The sequence below is a fragment of the Eleutherodactylus coqui genome, chromosome 8 (assembly GCF_035609145.1).
Source record: "Eleutherodactylus coqui strain aEleCoq1 chromosome 8, aEleCoq1.hap1, whole genome shotgun sequence".
Classification (NCBI taxonomy): domain Eukaryota; kingdom Metazoa; phylum Chordata; class Amphibia; order Anura; family Eleutherodactylidae; genus Eleutherodactylus; species Eleutherodactylus coqui.
Window position 1 is genome coordinate 185013042 of NC_089844.1, and position 20915 is coordinate 185033956.

General features: G+C 44.8%; 1 protein-coding gene across 1 annotated transcript in view; it reads left to right on the forward strand.

Moving 5' to 3' along the window:
- The first annotated feature begins 901 nt into the window (after positions 1 to 901).
- COL3A1 (collagen type III alpha 1 chain) overlaps positions 902 to 20915 on the forward strand; it is an 89469-nt gene continuing 69455 nt past the window's right edge. The window contains exon 1 of the mRNA XM_066577087.1: positions 902 to 1117. Coding sequence (XP_066433184.1) covers positions 1036 to 1117 — 82 coding nt within the window. The 5' untranslated portion in view covers positions 902 to 1035. The remainder of the gene's footprint in view (positions 1118 to 20915) is intronic.

The window sequence follows — 20915 nt, forward strand, 5'->3', positions numbered from 1 at the left end:
CTTGCATACTATGTTACTATGTCTGAATTTGGAATGGTACAGTCCAGAGTATAAGAGTTACTATGAAGGTTTAAACAGTGAGACGATACCGCAGAATTATCCTTGACGTCCTGCGGTCTGGGTGGTGAGCCACTGTTAGTTGTTTCATTAAAGCTCTGCAAAAAGTTATGATAATGAAATAATGCTGATGAAATAACTATAAAATAAGCTTTAATTGTTTGAAGAGGATACGGCTGCCTTCACCTCCGCGTTGGAGCCTCCATTGCAGATCCTGCACGAAATACCAGACGAAATAGCCCTTTTCCTTCTGGTTAAACCAAATGGACCTTGTTACAGTCAACGGGTCCATTCGCCGCTGTTCGTTCCGTTATGGGATTCCTCAAAGGCAGCGGGAAAGTGGATTGCAGCGCAGCCTTACACTGACTGATTCTTGATTGCACACCAACTTCTATCATGATTGGGTTGCTGTTTGCAGTACCCCGTTCTGCATCACTTAGTGGTCAGATAGCACACTGCAGTGTTAGATACATTCATATGCAGCTCTGGTTGGAGTCATCTAATGAACAAGCAATTTCAGCATCTAATGTGTGCAGTAATAGACCCGATCACATCTGTTCTCTCTATATTTAGAAGGTTATGAAAATTTGCAGCTCCGCTCATTCACACAAAGTACATTTCTCCAGATGTGTTCTCTAACTTCTTCCTATTCTGTAAGGTCAAACAAGGGTTCCTCTATGTTAACTCTGCATAGTCACTTGGCAACGTATTGCAAGGCAAGCCCTATATGGGATCCTTCAGCATGGAAGGGGTTTCGTGGTGGCAACACCTCTCAAGTTTCAAAAAGGGGCTGGAATTTAGTGCAAGCCAAAGATTTTCCTATTTAAGAACAGTGCAAAGGAATCTCTGTGGCTACGTTCTGTATAAAGGCCCATCGCTGAAGGGGCAGGGGAACAATTGATGGTGCTAATTTAAGAAGATTTTTTTTCAATTTCTCCCCCTAGTTTGCACTTAGAGTCTCATGTCTAACATTTAGACATGATGAGCTTTGTGCACATATCCTCCCTCATTTGCATCATTGCAGTGACTTACCCTTCCCTAATTCTGGCACAAGTGAAAGGTGAGTAATTGTCACAACTTTGTATTCTTTTCTTAAAATTGCTCAAACACTAAATGCAACCTATAAAAGGAAAGAAAACAAAACTTACATCACAGTCTAACATGGCATGAATGAATGAGGGGGCTTTTACTGCCCCCCAGGTCATCATTAGGATATGAAGTTATGGCTTTAGCACATGAAGCTTACTACAAAGCAGGCAGAAGTCGTCCCTAAAGTGTCCCTACCTGCAATGTAATCTGACCTTCTAATGCTGGTAGAACAACTGTACTAATGCAGTCCTCAAGAATGGGCAGATGTGCGCTCAGACATCTCTGTAGACCCCAACATCTTGTCATCAGCGCTGCTGCCTTGTACATTTTCCTTGTACATGTTCCTAATTACTTTGCAATGACTTCCAGAACTTAAGGAAAACTTTCCTAGTAGACAGCGGGTTGGAGTTTTATTAGCAGTTTCACTTTATTAATATTTCCTGTATGGTTTGGATGCTGTTTTGTAACACTCAGATTGCTGTAATGTCGCTATTAGTAAGCGAGGAGGGTGATATTGGCACTTGCATGCAGAGTATTATACCATAAGCATCAGATTACCCCTTTTATAGTATGTTTTGTGTAGTAAGCGAGTTGTTTGTAAACTTGTATTGTTCTGCATAACTATTTCTCTGGTGCTTCCCATCTGCATGGAGTATAGTAATGTGATAGTACAGTATGTATTGCAACATTGTATCACTGACATACATTCATTGTGTGTAGTTCATTAGAAAGCGCTATGGAACCGCTCTGCCATTCCTCTAAGAGGTAATAAGCTAATGGAATAAGTAGGAAGTTTCTGTTTATGTCAGGTTGACCTCATTGTAACCATTAACTTAGGGGGTTTCACATCAGGTTCCGGCACAAAACACAGGAAGAAAAAGTCCTGCATGCAGCACTTTATTTTTTAGATAAAAGCCGGGCATCTGAGCCAAAAATGAAAGGACCCCATTATAATCAATGGTGTTTGTTCAACACTGTTCGGTTCCATCCTAAGACGGAACCGTTTGGCCATGGGGATTCCGCTGTCCAGCACTCCCAATGGAGCAGAAAGTGGAACCTTGAGCGCAGATTTTGGAAGTTGAAAATATCAAGGATCTATAAAATAAGTGACCGAGCTAGTCGCAGAAGTAGAGCGCCCCCTGTTGGATACATTGTTGCTATTTGTAACAGTCGTTAGGATTGTTCACACTAGTGTTTATTCTCCGTTTAGGCTCTGTTACGTTTTGGAAGCAGGGAGATAGAATTAAACCGGAATTAAACGGTTTAGTGTTTACCACCATTGATTTCAATGAGGTTTAAAAAAAAAAACCAGAAAGTCTTCTTTTTGCTTCCAGTCCATTTAAATGGAACAAATACCTCTGCAGACTGCATTCCATTTGTTAACAACCCCATTGAAATCAATGGTGGTAAAAACCGAACAGTTTAATTCCATATCTCTGCTACCAAAATGTAACAGAGAGACTGAAAGCCTGAACGGAGGCTAAACCCTGGTGGGAATGAGCCCTTATACCCATCCCTGATTTCATGCATGTTGTACCGAAAAAGAGCAATAACCCACCGGTACACCCCCTTTCAAAGGATGCATCACCTGATTGGATGGATGGATGGATGGATATGCAGAGCTTCATGCACTCCCTATGTAACAAGTATGCACCCTGTAGCCATGCCTGGTCTGCTGTGTTACTATTAGTGCATATGCTACATTTTGCTACAACTGTGTTCTGCATAACTGTAAGAGTTTCCATGTCCTCATATGTAGCTGTAGGATAGGACTATTCACCCCATGTTGTAACAGCTGGAACAGACTGAGCGAAAACATTTTGCCTGTCTGTAGTCTACAGAAACTGGCAATGTACAGTCTGATGATCTCATCAGTATTAATATGACATGTTACTATAGAACACAACTGGATACTGACATTACTTTTTTTCCCTTTGGCACTATGGACCCCTGACTTCAAAAAACGATGATGTAAAACATATGTTCTGTGATTTTATTATTCCATGTGTTACAAGACAAATCATGGACATGGGCTGTTTGATAATTCATATTCCAGCTTATACGGATCAGAAACTGCTGACATTTTTGGAAAGGATGTGAATTTGTGTACATGCGGAGCAGCTGCTACAGATGTTGTGCTGCTGCCATCTGGTGGCCGACTCGTGGTGCAGAAAGCGGCCACACCTAGTAGCGTGCTCCTGCACTGGAGTGATAGTATGAAAAGTGTTTAACTAATATGAATATATATGATTTTTTTAGGCACAGCAGACAAGTGATGAAGAGCGAGGTTCCAAGACTCCGAGTTTATTTCAGTTTTCAACTTTTTTTTCTAAATATTATTTGTTTTCAGAAAGTTCTAACACAAACTTGTAGGAGTATAATGTGATGGGTAGTGTTATAATAACCCGTTACTGAACTCTATCAGAAAAAGTAGTAACTATACTTGGTTAATGCAATGGAATTGTACAAAACACAAAGCAGAAGTGTTTCTGTGTTGCATTATATATAGTATATCTAGTGAAGGACGTCAGTCGTATCACGGATGGCAATGAAGCACAAGCAGGTCATTGTGAGAACATGGCATATAGTCTACTGTCTTACTTCAGTGCGAACCTGAACCTTGAGCGTTTCCTCTCAGCTGCACCCATTAAGATTATTCCTCCTGCTCTTCGTGGTTAGCACTGATGCCTCACAGCATTCAACATTGCATGGATCTTTGTATGAGTTTCTACAAGCATCACTACAAACTCCATGAGGATGTTGTCCTTGGTCAGATTTGAACCTAGGGCCCCAGCGTTGCAAGGCAACAGTGCTAACCACCATGCTTTGTCTTCTTCCTCCTTCTTTTCCTCCTTCCTCTCTTTCTCCTCCCTCTTCTTTGTCCTCCAGAAGAAGCATGGTAGCTCAGTGGTTAGCATTGTTGTCTTTAGGCACTGGGGTCCTGGGTTTAATTCTGACCAAAGACAATATCTGCATGACGTTTGTATGAATGTTTGTACTAACCTACAAAAATATCCATGCAGATGTTGTCCTTGGTCTGATTTGAACTTAGAACAACAGTGCTAACCACTGAGCCACCAACTTGCTTCTTCCTCATCCTCCTACCTCCTTTAGAGAAGAGGTTCTTCTCTTTCTCCTTTTCCTCCTCCTTCCTCTCCTTCTCCTTCCTCTTTCTCTCCTCCTCCTTCCTGTCCTTCTCCTTTCTCTTCCTGTCCTTCTCTTTCGTCTTCCTCTCCTTCTCCTTTGTCTCCTTTTCCTTCCTGTCCTTCATCTTCCTTTCCTCCTCCTTCCTTTTCCTTTCTCTTCCTGTCCTTCTCCTTCATCTTCCTCTCCTTTCTCTCCTTTTCCTTCCTGTCATTCATCTTCCTCCCTCCTCCTTCCTTCTCCTTCCTCTTCCTGTCCTTCTCCTTCATCTTCCTCTCCTTCTCCTTCATCTTCCTCTCCTTCTCCTTCATCTTCCTCTCCTTCTCCTTTCTCTCCTTTTCCTTCCTGTCCTTAGTCTTCCTCCCTCCTCCTTCCTTCTCCTTCATCTTCCTCTCCTCCTCATACCTGTCCTTCACCTTCCTCCTCCGGTTGAAGAAGGAGCATGGTCGCTCAGTGGTTAGCATTGTTGCCTTTCAGCACTGAGGTCCAAGGACAACATCTGCATGGAGTTTGTATGAATGTTTGTAGAAACCCACAAAAATATCCATGCAGATGTTGTCCTTGGTCAGATTTGAACCTAGGACCCAGTGCTGAAAGACCACAATGCTAGCCACTGAGAGAAGAACTATTATTATTTTATGGCTCTTAGACAGTTTATACGCCTCTTTTAGGGATATTGGTGAAGTTTTGGTTCGGTTCAAACTAATTTGAACAAAACTAAATTTTTCAAAAGTTTGCTCAGCACTAATTGTAATCCGTGCTAAGGAAGCTCCAATGGAAAAATATGTTTCAGCTGCCCAAAAATTTGGATTTTGGTTATTAGTTGAATACTGCGGTGTACACGAAGCATCTTAAAGGTTGAGCCTATGACTCTTTCCTGGGCAGACATGCAGGGAAGCAGATGCACTGTGTCAAGGCTAACTGGACTAGACGCTCGTCTCGTGGTCAAGCACTTAGCTGAGCGCCTGTAAATTACGTTTTTTTCCAGGGAAAGCAAGACTCCAATGGAAGTCTACTGCTCTACATACTGTATGACACAATTAGTATGAGACCTGCTGACTAGTTCCCTTTAAACCCCATTTACATGGTGAGAACCTTCAAGGAGGAGCACAATTATGGTTACACCACAAACGTTAAAAGCTGTACCGTACTCATAGTGGAAATAGAATGATAAAAGAAGAAGCCCTACTGGTGAAGAATGGACCTGCACACAATAAAATGCATCATACTAATCCTTAAAGGGCTGATTTGGTTGTAAAGTATTGATGGCCTATTCTGAGGATAGGCATCATCAGTAGGTTGGCAGTGGGTCAGTAGTCTTCGAGCCCGGGTGGTCAGCTGTTTGCTTGGTCAGTGCGCTCTTGCACTAAGCTGATTTCTGCAGGAAGCAGATAGCTCCGTTCTCACTGCAGTGGCCAGGCTTGGTATTGTACACAAAGTTTCCATTCACTTCAATGGTAACACCGTCTGCAATATGAGGTTGGGCCACTATAGTGGAAACGGAGCTGTCTGCTTCTACCAGAAATCAGCTCAATACTGATCAGAGGAAATCCCCTCACTGACCTTCAATTGATGACTAAGCCTGCGGATAGGCCACCAATAGTTTACAACTGGACCACCCCTTTAAAACATACCTACACTCTTAGACGACTTTTCAGAATAACCTGTCTTGTGTGTACAGGAGGAGTAGGACTATTTCTGGCCACTACGACTTGTATCCTTGTAAGCAGCATCTCTAATATTCAGTCTTCCCTTAGCAGACGGGAGGGGACTAGCTGTTATCTTGGGCTGCTGAGACCTTTTGCTATACTGGCTTTTGGGAAGTGGCATTCCACGGTCACTACTACAATGGGGGTTTGTCCTAGTGCTGTCATTTATATCAAAACTGCTTGTGGAGAAAACCATCACTTTTGCTCCTTAACCCCTTTACCCTAAAGGACGTACATGTACATCTTCTACGTCTTGGATTTGTATAGCGTTGGATCAGGAGCCCATCCGGCTCCATATATGGTGGATGCCAGCTGTCTTTGACAGTTTACACCCGCCCACAACAGCCTTGATCAGAGCTCACTCTGATTGAGGCTATTAATCCTTAGATGCACTGGTCCCAAGTAACTTCCTTTGCAATGAGATATCGAGGTGCCATTCAATTGACCTGGCATCCCAGACATGCTATGTATTTCTGTCTAATAAGACAGACCTATGGTGCATCCCAATAAAATGCCCTGAAATACCATATACTGCAGTACTGTAGTATTGCAGTATATGGTTTAAGCAATCAGACTAAAAATTAATAATAAAAATGGTCCGGGGTCCTTAAGAGGTTAATTGTCTGTACTACACACCGAATCATAAGCATAATGAAGGCCACTACAGAAGTACTGAGCAGCGCAGACATTTGTTATCTGTAACGTGAAGTTGTGGGGCAGTAAATCACTTACTATTAACAGCAGCTACATCTGTGTGGGAGTCTTTCTCCTTCCCTGTATAAACAGCATGAGACAACATCTACCTCTACTTCTTGTAGTCCATCTCAGTGTCCCTACTACTAGAGGAAGACTTCATTTGACAACATGCAGCAAGTTAGAAGAAAGGGATCCCTCGCGGCCAGCCCTTTAACCCTTTCCAATCCACTGTCTGACATCTGAAGACATTCTGATTGAAGGCTGTAAAACTCTGATGTCGGAACACATCCAGCAGGGTATTCATATTGTATATTACTGGTTGCTCTGTTGTCGGGGGCCTCTCCAGCATGTCCCATACTGTAGTACTGGCTCTAGCCAGCAGATAGCGCCATTGTATAATGGCAGAAAGAGAGAGCCCCCTAGGAAACCCTGAATCTAAAATTGGATTGCAAAGGGTTAATGGGATTTTTTTTCAGCACAAAAACATCATTTTAGGTAAATAAAGTGATTTGCCCTTTTTCTACTAATCATGTTAGTAACATATTAACACAACTCGTCTTAAAATCTGGTGACCCTTTAACAGGGAGACTTGTCTACTTTTTTTAGGCAACAGTAGTGTAGCGCCAATAGGTAAGATGACGCCTGAGGCCCGGGCCTCCAGGAATAACTGTACTCTAGTATTCTAGAGACTGTAACCTGGATTATGGGATAAACTCTATGCTTAAAGGGGTTGTCCCGCGAAAGCAAGTGGGGTTATACACTTCTGTATGGCCATATTAATGCACTTTGCAATGTACATCGTGCATTAAATATGAGCCATACAGAAGTTATTCACTTACCTGCTCCGTTGCTAGCGTCCCCGTCTCCATGGTGCCGTCTAATTTCAGCGTCTAATCGCCCGATTAGACGCGCTTGCGCAGTCCGGTCTTCTCCCTGGTGAATGGGGCCGCTCGTGCCGGAGAGCTGGTCCTCGTAGCTCCGCCCCGTCACGTGTGCCGATTCCAGCCAATCAGGAGGCTGGAATCAACAATGGACCGCACAGAGCCCACGGTGCACCATGGGAGAAGACCCGCGGTGCATCATGGGTGAAGATCCCGGCGGCCATCTTGCTAAGGTAAGGAAGAAGTCGCCGCAGCGCGGGGATTCGGGTAAGTACTAAACTTTTTTTTTTTTTAACACATGCATTGGGTTTGTCTCGCGCCGAACGGGGGGCCTATTGGGGAAAAAAAACCCGTTTCGGCGCGGGACAACCCCTTTAACTAAAAGGACACCAACATTATGTTGAATATCCATGACCACACCCACCAAAGACCAATCTAACACGTAATGTGTAACGTTCTGTCAACATGACTTCCAGCTGAATATGTATAAACTCCAGCAAGTACTGAAACCTACGAGATCTGTCAAACATGGGAGAAAATGGCGTCATTTTAAGGTTTCCACCTATGATGTTTGTGGGGGTGACTGTCGGGTGACTTCACTCACTTGTCACATTCATTTCTTAGATGATCTGTAAATCATGAACAACCCAACACTTACAGTCATTATTCAGACGAGTTCAGGACTGGACTCGTCCTGCTGCCTCCTGGCACCGCCTGCAGCTCTGTCTGCTTCATGTCAGCCTGACAATGGAAAACATGAGATAACTCCGGCTCTAGACATTTGCTCGCTGTAATTTGGAGCGCTGACTTTGGACTTGAATATTTGGCATTGTTTACTGTAACTGAATGCCTTACAGATTAGCTAAGAAACCACTTCCATTTTCCAGAATTTATACCCTTGAGCAATGTTTGTGTTACAAATAAATCGAAAAGTAATGTCCGGTCTCCAAATCCGTCTCTCCCCTACATAAAGCCTTCGAGGCCAACACATATGATGTACGCCATGTTGATAAGTATTGGGCCGCACATAGAAGGTGATGACATTTGGTTTTGTTCACGTTTTTCAATCCGGTGTTGGCCGTCTTTTGACTGCAGTGACCACTTTCCACCAAATTCCCATGGATGTGTTGAGGAATTTGCCCCCATTCATTGAGTAGCTTCAGATAGGGATGTGAGGGATGATGGGATTTTGGGATGTGCATAGATACAGCTTTCTATTTTGTCCCAAAGATGCTTGATGGGACTGAGATCTGGACTTTGGGCCAGCTAATTAAATTTGCAGACATTTTGCCCCTCAAAGCAAGCCTCAACACTGTGTGCCGTATGACATGGTGCTCGGTCATGTTGGTAGAGATACAAAGGTGTACCAAAGTATTGCCACAGGACTACTCTATAACCAATGGCCCTAGTCCTTTGGAGCAGAAATACCCTCACATCATAACAGAACCTCCTCCAGACTTCATTGTTGGGACGATGCAGTCACGTAGAAACCGCTCTCCAGGCAACTGCTACACCCAAGTCCGACCATCCGATTGGAAGATTGTTACTCTCATTCAGCCATCCACAACACTTGCTTCCACTCACTTACAGTCCGTCGCTCCAAGCGCCATCACAAGCGCCGCTGTGCAGTCACTGCTGTGATGTTGTGTGCCGCCGCTCGTCCATGGTAACCCTTCACATGTCGTTCCCCATGGATGGTTCTGGTGCTAATAGATGGTTCTGGTGAGACCTCCTGAGCGAGGGCAGACAATGTGTGTGATGTCTTTATAGCTCCTACAAGGCTTTGTTGTCCATGGTCTGTCAGTTTACAAGTCTCACTGACTGCACCGCAAACACCGGATGGCTTCCATCTCCCAATAACATGGCCAACAGTGGACTCTGGAAGGCCCAAAAGTGCTGCGATGTCCCGTACTGATTGGTTGGTGGCATTCCCCAACCAGACCCAGATGTCAGCTCTACACCTGGTTACATCTCCCCACCAGACCCCGTTGTCAGCTCTACACCTGGTGACATTCCCCAACCAGACTCAGATGTCAGCTCTACACCTGGTGACATTCCCCACCAGACCCCGTTGTCAGCTCTACACTGACTGACATTCCCCCACCAGACCCCGTTGGCAGCTCTACACCTGGTGACATTTCAGCACCAGACCCCATTGTCCACTCTACACCTGGTGACACCCCACCACCACACCCCCTTGTCAGCTCTGCACCTGGTGACATTCCCCACCAGACCCCGTTGGCAGCTCTGCACCTGGTGACATCTCCCCACCAGACCCTGTTGTCAGCTCTACACCTGGTGACATCCCCCCACCAGACCCCATTCTCAGCTCTACACCTGGTGACATCCCACCACCAGACCCCGTTGTCAGCTCTACACCTGGTGACACCCCACCACCACACCCCCTTGTCAGCTCTACACCAGGTGACATCCCCCCACCAGACCCCGTTGTCAGCTCTACACCTGGTGACACCCCACCACCACACCCCCTTGTCAGCTCTACACCAGGTGACATCCCGCCACCAGACCCCGTTGTCAGCTCTACACCAGGTGACATCCCCCCACCAGACCCCATTGTCAGCTCTACACCTGGTGACATCCCCCACCAGACCCCATTGTCAGCTCTACACCTGGTGACATCCCCCCACCAGATTCGTTGTCAGCTCTCCACCCGGTGACATTCACCCGCCAGACCCCGTTGTCAGCTCTACACCTGGTGACACCTAATGGTTTCTGTATTGGGGTCTCCTGTGGGATCCTCTCCATTATACCTAATGCTCACACATCACCTGACCGCTGAGGATTGATGGGGGTCTCAATACTTTTGTCAGTATAATGTATAAGCAAACAATAGGACTGCAGTGAAATACACCTGGAGATCTCCAGCACGATGCATGAAATGTAAGGCTTCCTTCCTCTTCCACCCATAGGTCTATTGGTTGAGTAGACGTCTGTCTTTCAGTACATTAGACATTGGGACACTGCGTCTAACTGGGAATGAAGTGACTATCACGGATATTGTTCTGTATTTATGACCAACTTGGCTTCAAGTGGCTACTATGTAATCATCCATAGCCACAGATATTGAGTGAGGCAACAACCTCAGTACACATAAGACACTGTTCACACTTGTGTTAACTCTTTCAGTGCAGGTTTCTGTTTCTGGCAATGGGATCCATTCAAAACCATCATAAAATAGGACAATAACCAATGTGTCAGCCTTCATATTTCTTCATTTATGCTATTTTTGGAATTGACACTATTGGCAGCACTTGTGGTTTTCTTCATGTCCGTGAAGATCACAAGTGCTTAGATGCGATGCGTTTCGGAGATTCTCGGACCGGTATCGCACTGACTCGTATGAATGCTCCCTACGGTTACGTTTTAAGGGATGGGTAAAAGCGTGAGCGCTGCATGTAGTCATAGGAAGCCCTAGGTGTGCTCCCAGTAGCAATATATTATCTTTAACCCCTGAACTACCAGTTATTTTTCGGATTTTTTTTCACCTTCTCCTTTCAAGGGCTTTACATTTTTTGTTTTTCTGTCAACGTGGCAGTCGGAGGTCTTGTTACTTGTAAGAGGGGGTGTATTTTGAATTGGCACCATTTGATGTAGCATTTAAGGCATTGAAAAATGTAAAAAAAAATTAAGTGGGGTGAAATAAAAACAAAATTGTACCATTTTTTATTGCTAAAAACTACATGGTAACTTCATTCCACGGGGTCAGTGCCATTATGGCAATGCTGTGTTCATTGTTCATAGGTATTTTTTATGTTTTACTACTTTTAAAATTAAAAACCCTCTTGCAAAAAAAAATGTTTTTTGACATCCTATACAGAGTCCCAGAACTTATCTTTTTTTCTATCAACGAGGGTGTAAGGGCTCACTTTATTGGGAATTTTGCCTGTAATACCAAACTTGGCCACTGCATTGGGAATGGAGCTGTCTGTTTCCTGCAAACATTTGTTCAGTTCACAAGTGCATCAGCCCAACAATCAGCTGATCAACAGTGGTCCCGGGGGACAGACTCCTGTCAATCTACTATGGTAGCTAACCTATGCTAAGGACTGTCCATTAGTAATTGACTTCCCTTTTACTCGGTTCTATCTGCACGGACAGCTGTTGTGATTCTGTGTAATTACACATGATATTTAATACGGCCGCTGGTTTCCCATGAACACATGTAACAAGTTTCAAAAACTTTCTCTTCAGCGTATTTGTGCTAAAATATGTTTTCCTGTTCTGTCCTACCATTCTTGGAAATAATTCCCATCTGTGCACTATAGGGACTCGCTGCATAAACTGGTGCAGATAGCAAATCCCCATGTACAATTATTCTGCTCCGCACAAACTGCCAAAAACAGCAAAAAATCCTTCTCGTTTCTTGTTTCAATTAAGTTCAAATCAGGTTTACAATTCATTACAGCCAGATGTGCGAGGAAATTCTCCTGTCTGTCGCCATCTACTGGCCAGGACTGGAATATATGCTGTACTACAAGTTAGCGATACGTCTGGAGGCAGAGGCGTAACTTGAAGCTCCCGGGCCACAATGCAAAACCTGTAACAGGGCCCCAACTATAATGCTTTATTCATAGTACTGGGCTCCATGTATGGATAAAACAGGCCTTCTGGACCCCTAAGGCTCCTGGGCCCGAGTGCAAGCACATCCCCTGCATCCTTCATAGTTACGCCCTGCATCCAGAGGTATTAGTATAAGAATGTCTTCCATCCAGTCGAAGCTATTCTATTAGGTCTTGTTAGACCATACACAGATGTAGCAAACATTAACTTGACAGAGTTTTGGCAAACTTTAAATTGTCACTCAACAAAAGCCATTGAAAGAGTCCCGTTGCCGCACCTGTGTGTTTTATGTGCTTTGTGTCAAGTTAACATTTCTTGCTTCTGTAGAAGTCAGATATGCATAGAGGTCTGGAGGAATACTTTTCTATAAAAGTATAACTTTACTGAGCTGATGATATGTTCTGTCGCTTCATATGGGGGTCGTGGACATAACTGTTTTGTAATAACTCAACATCGATTCGCTTCTTCTGCAACAGGCGTCACCTGCAAACATGTACATGTCCATTCCATCTGTCTCTCTCCATTGGCAGCAGCGAGGTACAAGTCTTATCTTAGAACTTTGGCATCTTTTGAAACTTCACTATAAATATAATATGCTTCATGCTAACCCCCCCTTCATGCAATACTTATGGTGCAATAATCATTTCTCACATCCTCAATGAGTCCTCCTTCCCCCACCATGGCCAGGCGTTTGCATAATACAGTATAAGGGGCATATAGCACACTCACTAACAGTTCCAGTGTTGACTTGCGGTGTGGGACGCTTCACCCCATGGATCCAATTGGTCTGCCGTTGGTGCGGCATCTTCCCCCCAGGTCGTCAGGGCACTTCCAGTCTGTCTTACTCTCTTGTTGTCCACTCCACAGCATGAGGAGTTTGCTGCTGTTTTACTGACGTACAATGGTGGCCACCATGATGCTTCTCCTCTCTGGGTCTGAAGCCGTGACGCAGCTCAAGCCCTTTTATATGCCTCCTGTAGGGCGCCAGAATCTCAAGCACTTCACGCTGGGAAGGGAGCAAGGTTTGAACCTGCGAACATTTGTTCTCATGAGCGAGGGAATCCTCTCCCATGCCTTTTGCATCGGCCACTTCTACAAAGCAGCATTTGCCGGTGTTCGCAGCTTGTAGACTACAACATGTGCAAAATGTGTAGAAGTAAATATGATGCAGAAACACAAATGACCCGGATGAATGTGCTGCACAATCACACAAATGTTAAGTCAAATCACCGGGGGGCAAGAAAGCAATTTGACGAACATCAAAACGTAACTCTTATTTCCTATTATTTATTTTAAAAAAACACAAATCTAGTATATCTCTCAATGGTCAGCCATCCCCACGCTCCTCCTTGCAAAGAGGACCAATCATGGGTGTCCTTTATCCCCTTTCTATTGGCCATTTTCATAGTCTCTTGCCCTAAAATTCCAACAATCCCCTTAGACGGGGAAGCCTTTAATGCAGGGTCTGTTGGTGCTTTATGAGTTTGATTCCTGGGCTGCCAGAGTTGGAATATGACTGACAAGTTGCGCCTTGTTATATGTCTAGAAGAAGTTCGCTATTTGGAAGAGTCTTCCAGTCAATGTTGCCGGCTACACAAGTCTGGTCAAAATGACAATTATGCCCAAATTTCTGTGGAACATGTGTCTACCCCTATCGTTAGGTCCTTTTCTCATCAGGTGAATTCGCTTGTTGCTCCTTTCATCATAAGCTTAAGTTGTCTACCTTACAGCACTCTGAGGATATGGGGGGCTGGCATTACCAGATCTCCATTTCTACCATTTAGTTGGCCAACTGAGATACCTAGAACACAGGGATAATACTGATACTCTTCCTAATTCTGAATGTCACGTAGCTACTTATATGGGATGGCATTCTCTATGGCCTATTATGGAGACTCCAGTCATAGCCCTTCAGCCTCTAGTTAGGTTGGCACAGAAGGTATGGGTTACTGCCAAGAAAATTTTAGCTTTTCAGGACTTGGTGGCAAATATGACTCTGCAGAATAACTCCTGTTTCCATCAACGCTTAACTTTAGACTGCACTTCTTTTTGGGGATCATGTGGGCTGCTTAAATTGGTAGATGCGTACCCTGACAGAATTGTGTTTTCTGAGAATACATTCCAGATCTTACGACCAGGTTTTATCAGGTTTCTTTTATTGCGCCATGCGCTAAACAGCCCGCTTCCTTCACCACACCAGCCTATTTCCAGGTACCCATTGATAAGCATTCTTGATTCCCAAGGTCCTCATTGTCTCACATCCAATATTTATACCTTTCTTCTTAACATTAGTTTGACACTCGCTCCTCTTCTGGTGCCTCCTGATGGCGAGTAAGATTCCCATTGACATCAATAGGAGTGCTGCACTGCTCTTACACTTCCTGCTCTTCTTTATGGTCAGCACAGGATGTCCGGGTCTCACCATAAGAGGAACAGAACGTATAATAGAAGCCCGAGGCTCACACTTCCTACCCTGACCACTAATGATGATGACTGCACTGACAGAGGGCCAGACGATCAGCTGATGGACAGGTATACTGAGCAACGGGTCCCTGTCGATCTGTGCTTAAAAAAATGTCACCCCCCCATTATACATACCCAGTATATCCACACCAGAACAGCTCAGTGAATGGATACTACAAGAACCAAGCTCAGTAAATATAAACATAAATACAGCACAAGAACTAAACTCATGACATAGATACAATACCAAAACCAAGCTCATAACATAAGTACAGCCCCAGAACCAGGCTCAGTACATAAATACAGTATAGTTAGGTGCCTTCTGAAGTGGTGTGCTTTGGGCTCTGTAGAGATGTGGCGTGGGGATGCCTCTGGGTCCCCTTGGCTTAGGAGTCAGGTCACAATTGTGACCCCTGCAGCCCCTATTGCTATGCCACTTGTATGCTGTGGCTGTAGACTCCAAACTGCTATGTACCTATGCCTAGCTCTGTTAGCTCTACTATCTGCTATATATCCTCCCCTATATTCCGTCTAGGGACAGACTAGGCTTCTTAGCTTTGAGATGTGGGGCTGACCTTTCTAGGATAATCGCCCTGCTATGAGGCAGGAACCACCAAGCCCAAGTTTTTAGGCATAGCTGTATTGGTCCTTTTTGGACATTTTAATACGTTTTGGTGTTACGTGTTTATGTTGGTCTGTTGTGGACTTATCATGGCACGGAGTGATGTGTTGGCTACATTTGTGCTGACTAAGTCAATAACCCCAGCACGAGTGCAACAATCTGTCATTTCTATCCAGTAAGCGCCCCCCATTGTACATTATTTATGGAGATTTCTACGGATTTTGGTAACTCTAGGATAGCTTTATGTGAGTGCAGTAATTTATGGTGGGTTTGGATTACTAAAGTTGTCGCACCTTTGGTAGTTTATGACTCTTTACCCTTCTTTGTGTGCTGGATCATGTTTTCAGAGTTACTTCCATATATACTAGTGAATTAAATGGGAGGTCGTTGAAATGTTGGCTCGCCAACTGCAAAACCAAGAATGAGCCGCAGTGATTGTGTTATGTGCGTATAAAAGAGCCGACGCAGGGCAGTGATCAGCTTACCAGGATCAGGATCCGCTCATAGATGGTGAAGTCTCTGGGGGTCGGGGACCAACTTATAACTTGGATGTTAGAATCCTCCAGGGAAAACTTTGTGCCCGCATCATCACCCCGACTCCAGCTCTTCGTGGTCGGGCTCTCGGTCACCGCGCTGTCTCCAGTGTGTACCAACCAGTTCCCAGTCTCGGCATTGCTAACGCAGGAATGAACGGGTCGTATCCAGCTTGCAATTACCCGATTTATTCAGCATGAACGGTGAGCTAGCTTTCTCTCTGAGTACCGAGGGAACAATCTGTGGACCTCTTTAACGCTTCCCCGCTCCACTTGCTCTCGGCCTTAGGCGAGATGCTGCACATTCCCATTTTCATCTCCACTTTTCATAACTTTTTGTTACCCTTTCATCGTCACGGCCGTATGAGGCTTGTTTTTTTTGTGGCCGAACCGTAGTTTTTCTTGCTGCCATTTTTTGGGTACATATGATGTATTCTACAACTTTCAGTAATTTCCATTTAGGGTCAGAGATAAAAAGCAGCAATCCTGACATAGTTTTTTTTTTATTACCGCCTTAGGCCGCCTTTAAATGAGCGTTATATCACGGCTAAGTTAGCTGCGCAATAAAATCGCAACCATCAGAACCAATGGTTTTCTATGGATTCATTTTTTGGCGCGCAAAAATATCAGACCGAAAAATATAGCGCATAAGTGCGCGATTTCAGCAAGCGAAATTTCTTTATACGCAATAATATAGGTCTTGCCCTATCTTTGGACTGAAAAATGCAGGAAGCTCCATAGACTCCTATGGGAGTCTATGGGAGGCATCAGAAAAAGGGAGGGAGTTTAGTAGCGGCGAGCGCTGTGAAACACTGACACTTGCCTCTAGTGAGGCATTCAAAAGTGATTACTAGTAGTTCTGCCAACCGAAGGATTTCGCGGCTGCGCCATTATGTCCCTGCATTACACCACAGCTGTGTGAATGTGTGGAAAAACGGTAAATAATATAATTCATGCAATATTCGGACAAGATAGTTGCGATTTTATTGCGCGGCTAACTTAGCTGCGATATAACGCTCATGTGAAGGAGGCCTTAATCATGCAGCATAAATGACATGGTAATTTTTTTCTGCAAAATGAGACATTTACAACAAAACCAACATTATAGATTTTTTTTAGGTTTATTGACGTTTGCACAATAAACCTTCTTTTTTTTTTTTGCATCGCTGCATTAAAACCCCTTTATTTTTCCACGGACGGTGCACTGTGAGAGCTTGTATTTTGCATGACGAGCTGCAGTTTTTATTGCAGCATGTAAGGAGTTAACTGCAGGGATCGGTGTTATCACTGATACTTACTGTTGTACAGCTGGCTCCCACTGCAGGATGATGCAGCTCTGAGGACATCCACGGGACGTAAGTTAATGTCCAGTGCCACCCAGCCAGGATGTAAACTTAAGTTCTGTGGCATTAAGGGGTTAATAAGCCTCCCCATATATGAGCCTCCTATGGATCACAATGTAATTTCCCCATGGCTGACACACATATATCATAGGACACTAGTTTACCTAAGATTGTGGTTCTGGATTGTGGGGGTGTAAAGGAACACCCCGTTGTTTTCAGCCGTGCCGCTGATGCCTTGCTTTTGCTGTTATAGCTGATCAGTATTTGCATCTTTAAGCATGGGTTGCCAGGGGATCTGGGGTGCGGCTCTGCTCCTCACATGATCTAGCAGACCGGTTTCTGGGACGGTGGCCTGGTTGGCAGATCCTGAGTGCAGGCCCCCATGGGTAACCAGCATGTATCGCCCAACCTGTAGACATGCTAGCGGCACGGCATGGTCCTGCACTAGAGGCCTGGTGGGTCATCCCCGAGCATCTCAACAGCATCCCGTTCTGCTATTGCTGGTACCTGGCCAAAGACGTGGACTCGGTGCCTCCGCAAGTAAGCTGGAGACATTGCATGGTAGCGCCTCCGGATATTGTTACTCTTAAATAGTTCATGACCGGTTTCTGGACCTCCATGTTAAAGACTGCGGCCGACCACGGCCTTGACTGGTTGCTTAAAATGCTTGTTAGTCTAGTACATTTCCAGGAATCATCAAGGACTTTCCGGGGCCGATCCGCCCTAGCAATTTTCAAAACTGTCCGGCCATGAGAGTTTTCCCTGCTGAGATGGGTGACACTCTGAAGGAATCACTACAAAGAGATGGCCTACCTGGCAGCCCCAACTCTAGTATGGCCGGATCCTGCCCATGATGGAGGACAAATGTACTGTACAACCACTCCCTTCAAAGGAAAGAGGAGGTGGAGCGACTTCTATTAAGAATTTGATTTAAATGGTGAAGAAGGAAAACTTTTCTGAAGTTTCACCATATATAATGGGGCGCAGTAATGTGACTTTAAGAAAATCAAATACCACGGACCTTCCTGGTGACCAGAAAAAAGCATTAAAACAAGAGAATTAACCCAATTCTTTTTTATTATTGACTGTTTTCATAACTAATAGAGCAGAACTTGGTTAATCCCCTTATTTCTCTGGTCATAAGGGTTGCACCCAAGGCCCAGGGTCCTTGATTTTCTGAAAGTCCCTCCATAGAACAGTCAAACCCAGATGGATGTGAGTCTGCCTGTAGTAAGATCATCCCCGGCTGAACCGGCCTGAGAGAAAGCAGAAAACGGAAAGATTCCAGCCAACCCCCGGCCAACCAGACAGGGGGAGGCTGGAGTACCTGTAGGAAAACCGTGCAAACACAGGGAGGACATACAAACCCCGTGCAGATGTTGTCCATCTGTCCAAGATCCCAATGATGACCATATCTTACCATGTAGTAGCTTTGGGGTAACAACACCGACTGTCACTTTCCTGGAAACACCTCAATGGGCCTCATTTATCAAAATTGTCTATAAGAGAAACTCTTTGCTGCCCATAGCAACCAATCAGAGTGCAGCTTTCATTTTAACAGAGCCTTTTAGAAATGAAAGCGGCGCTGTGATTAGTTGCTATGGCAACACAGACATTTAGACAGCTTTGATAAATAAGGCCCCTTGTTCCCGGATGAGGCCACATTTCCTCTGTTAGGAAATGTCAACCGTCATGATATGCGGATATCGAGAACCAAAAATCCCCATCTACAGAGAATGTGTCCGAGATAGCCCAAAATTGAATGTTTGGTGCAATGAAGGATGGGATTATCGGCCTGTTTTGACCCATTTTTTCCTGTAAATATCCAGAATTGCCCCGTATACCGCTACATGTTGGGGCAGTTCTTCTATTCCCAAGTAGCCGATCTGCAGCCTAATATCTTCAACCAAGATGGCCTCCTCTACGTTGGAGTACGAATTGATCAAAGTTCCCGTAATAACACTTTCCAGATTGGATTGGGGCACCAATATGGTGGCCGTCCCGTTGACTGGATCTTACTCTGTTGGGTTTCTTCCTCTGGGGTTACATGAAGGACCATTATTGACAACTACAGATTTGTGAACCGGCATCTGTCATATGATGGCTACTATAGTAGCGCACATGTTGGCCAGATCTTGAGTACAGATCGGATATTGTTCCTGCTACCAATGGGGCGGATGGAGGGTTATTAGTGTGCGCCAAAAACTAATTTTGAGTTGTTGTTGCATTTCTTGTAGCTTTATTTTCCTACCATCATACTTTCTGTCTGCAAACTGATAAAACAGAGGAGGTCCGAATACCGTGTACGTTCATATACTGTATATACTCGAGTATACGCCTAGTTTTTCAGCACATTTTTTTGTGCTGAAAAAGCCCCCTTCGGCTTATACTCGAGTCAGGGAAGGCTTTAAAAAAACTCCATACTCACCTCCCCGCCGGCGTCTGTGTCTCCAGTGGCGGTGCGGCAGGCTGCTTGAATTCTCCGTGCTGTCATCCCCCGCCATCCTCTTTGCTTGGCTCTGTCATCCCCCGCCGTCAGCGCTGTGTAAGTAAGAGCTGTAATTGGATCAAGCGTCAGCCAATCACAGCCGGTGCTCGATCATTCACAGCCAATCAAGCTGCTTTAGAATTCTCCCCGCTGTCATCTCCCTGCTCGGCTTTCAAATCCCCAGTCATCAGTGCTGTGTAAGTAAGCGCTGTGATTAGATCAAGTGCCCAGTGTGATTGGCTGGCGCTCAATCCAATCACAGCACTTACTTACACAGCACTGACAGAGCCGAGCAGAGAGGACGGCGGGGATGACAGCGGGGAGAATTCAAGCAGCTTTTTGCACAGACACAGACGCCGGCTGGGAGGTGAGTATGGAGGGTTTTTTTTACCTAGCATATATTCGACTATAGCTCGGCTTACACTCGAGTCAATAAGTTTTCCCAGTTTTTTGTGGTAAAACTTATTGACTCGGCTTATACTCGGGTCGGCTAATACTCCAGTATATACGGTATTTTATGTTGTATATTGTCCCACTACATAAGGGCGGATTCAGACGAACGCGGTTTTCTCCTGTTGCATGGCTGTGATGATCCCGGCCACATAACCAGACAAAAGGAAACCATTGTTTTCAGTGGGATCTCGGTGGTTTCGTTCTCACTATCGGGTATGCACAAATACGCTTGCCAGTACGGAGCGAGTCCTAGTCCGATAGTGAAAATGAAACTATTGAAATCAATGGTTTCGCTTTGTCCGTTATGCGGCTGTGATGAAAAAATAGTGAAATCAAATGGCCCTCCGGAATATGAAGAAAACGCTGTGAATATGTGCGCAAAAAACAAAAAAAAAGAGTATAAGCCCCAAATACACGTATATCCATACTGATATTATAAATACGGAAGTAACTCTGTCTGTTTGTTACCTTTTCATGGTTGAACCGCTTTTGGTGAAATTTGGCAGGGAGACAGCTGGCATACTGAGGAAGGACATTGGCTATGTTTTATCCCAAAGTGAGACAAGAGAGATCTATCTGGTGACGCGCAGGTGCTCTGCCGTGCTGAGGAGCAGGGCGAAGGTGGTGCACATCATAAGCTATACTTACATAAATGGGCAGACACGTGAGGGCAGACTGACGCACATATGCGATTACTAAGTGTGGTGGAGCCGAGAGAAAAGGGTGCGCATCATAAGCTAGGCCTCCCCAAACAGGCAGACACGTGAGGGCAGACATCATTGCCGCACCTATGCGATACCCACCATTGCCCGGAATTAAAACCTGAATGAAAGACATGGATTGAGATTTTTAATAA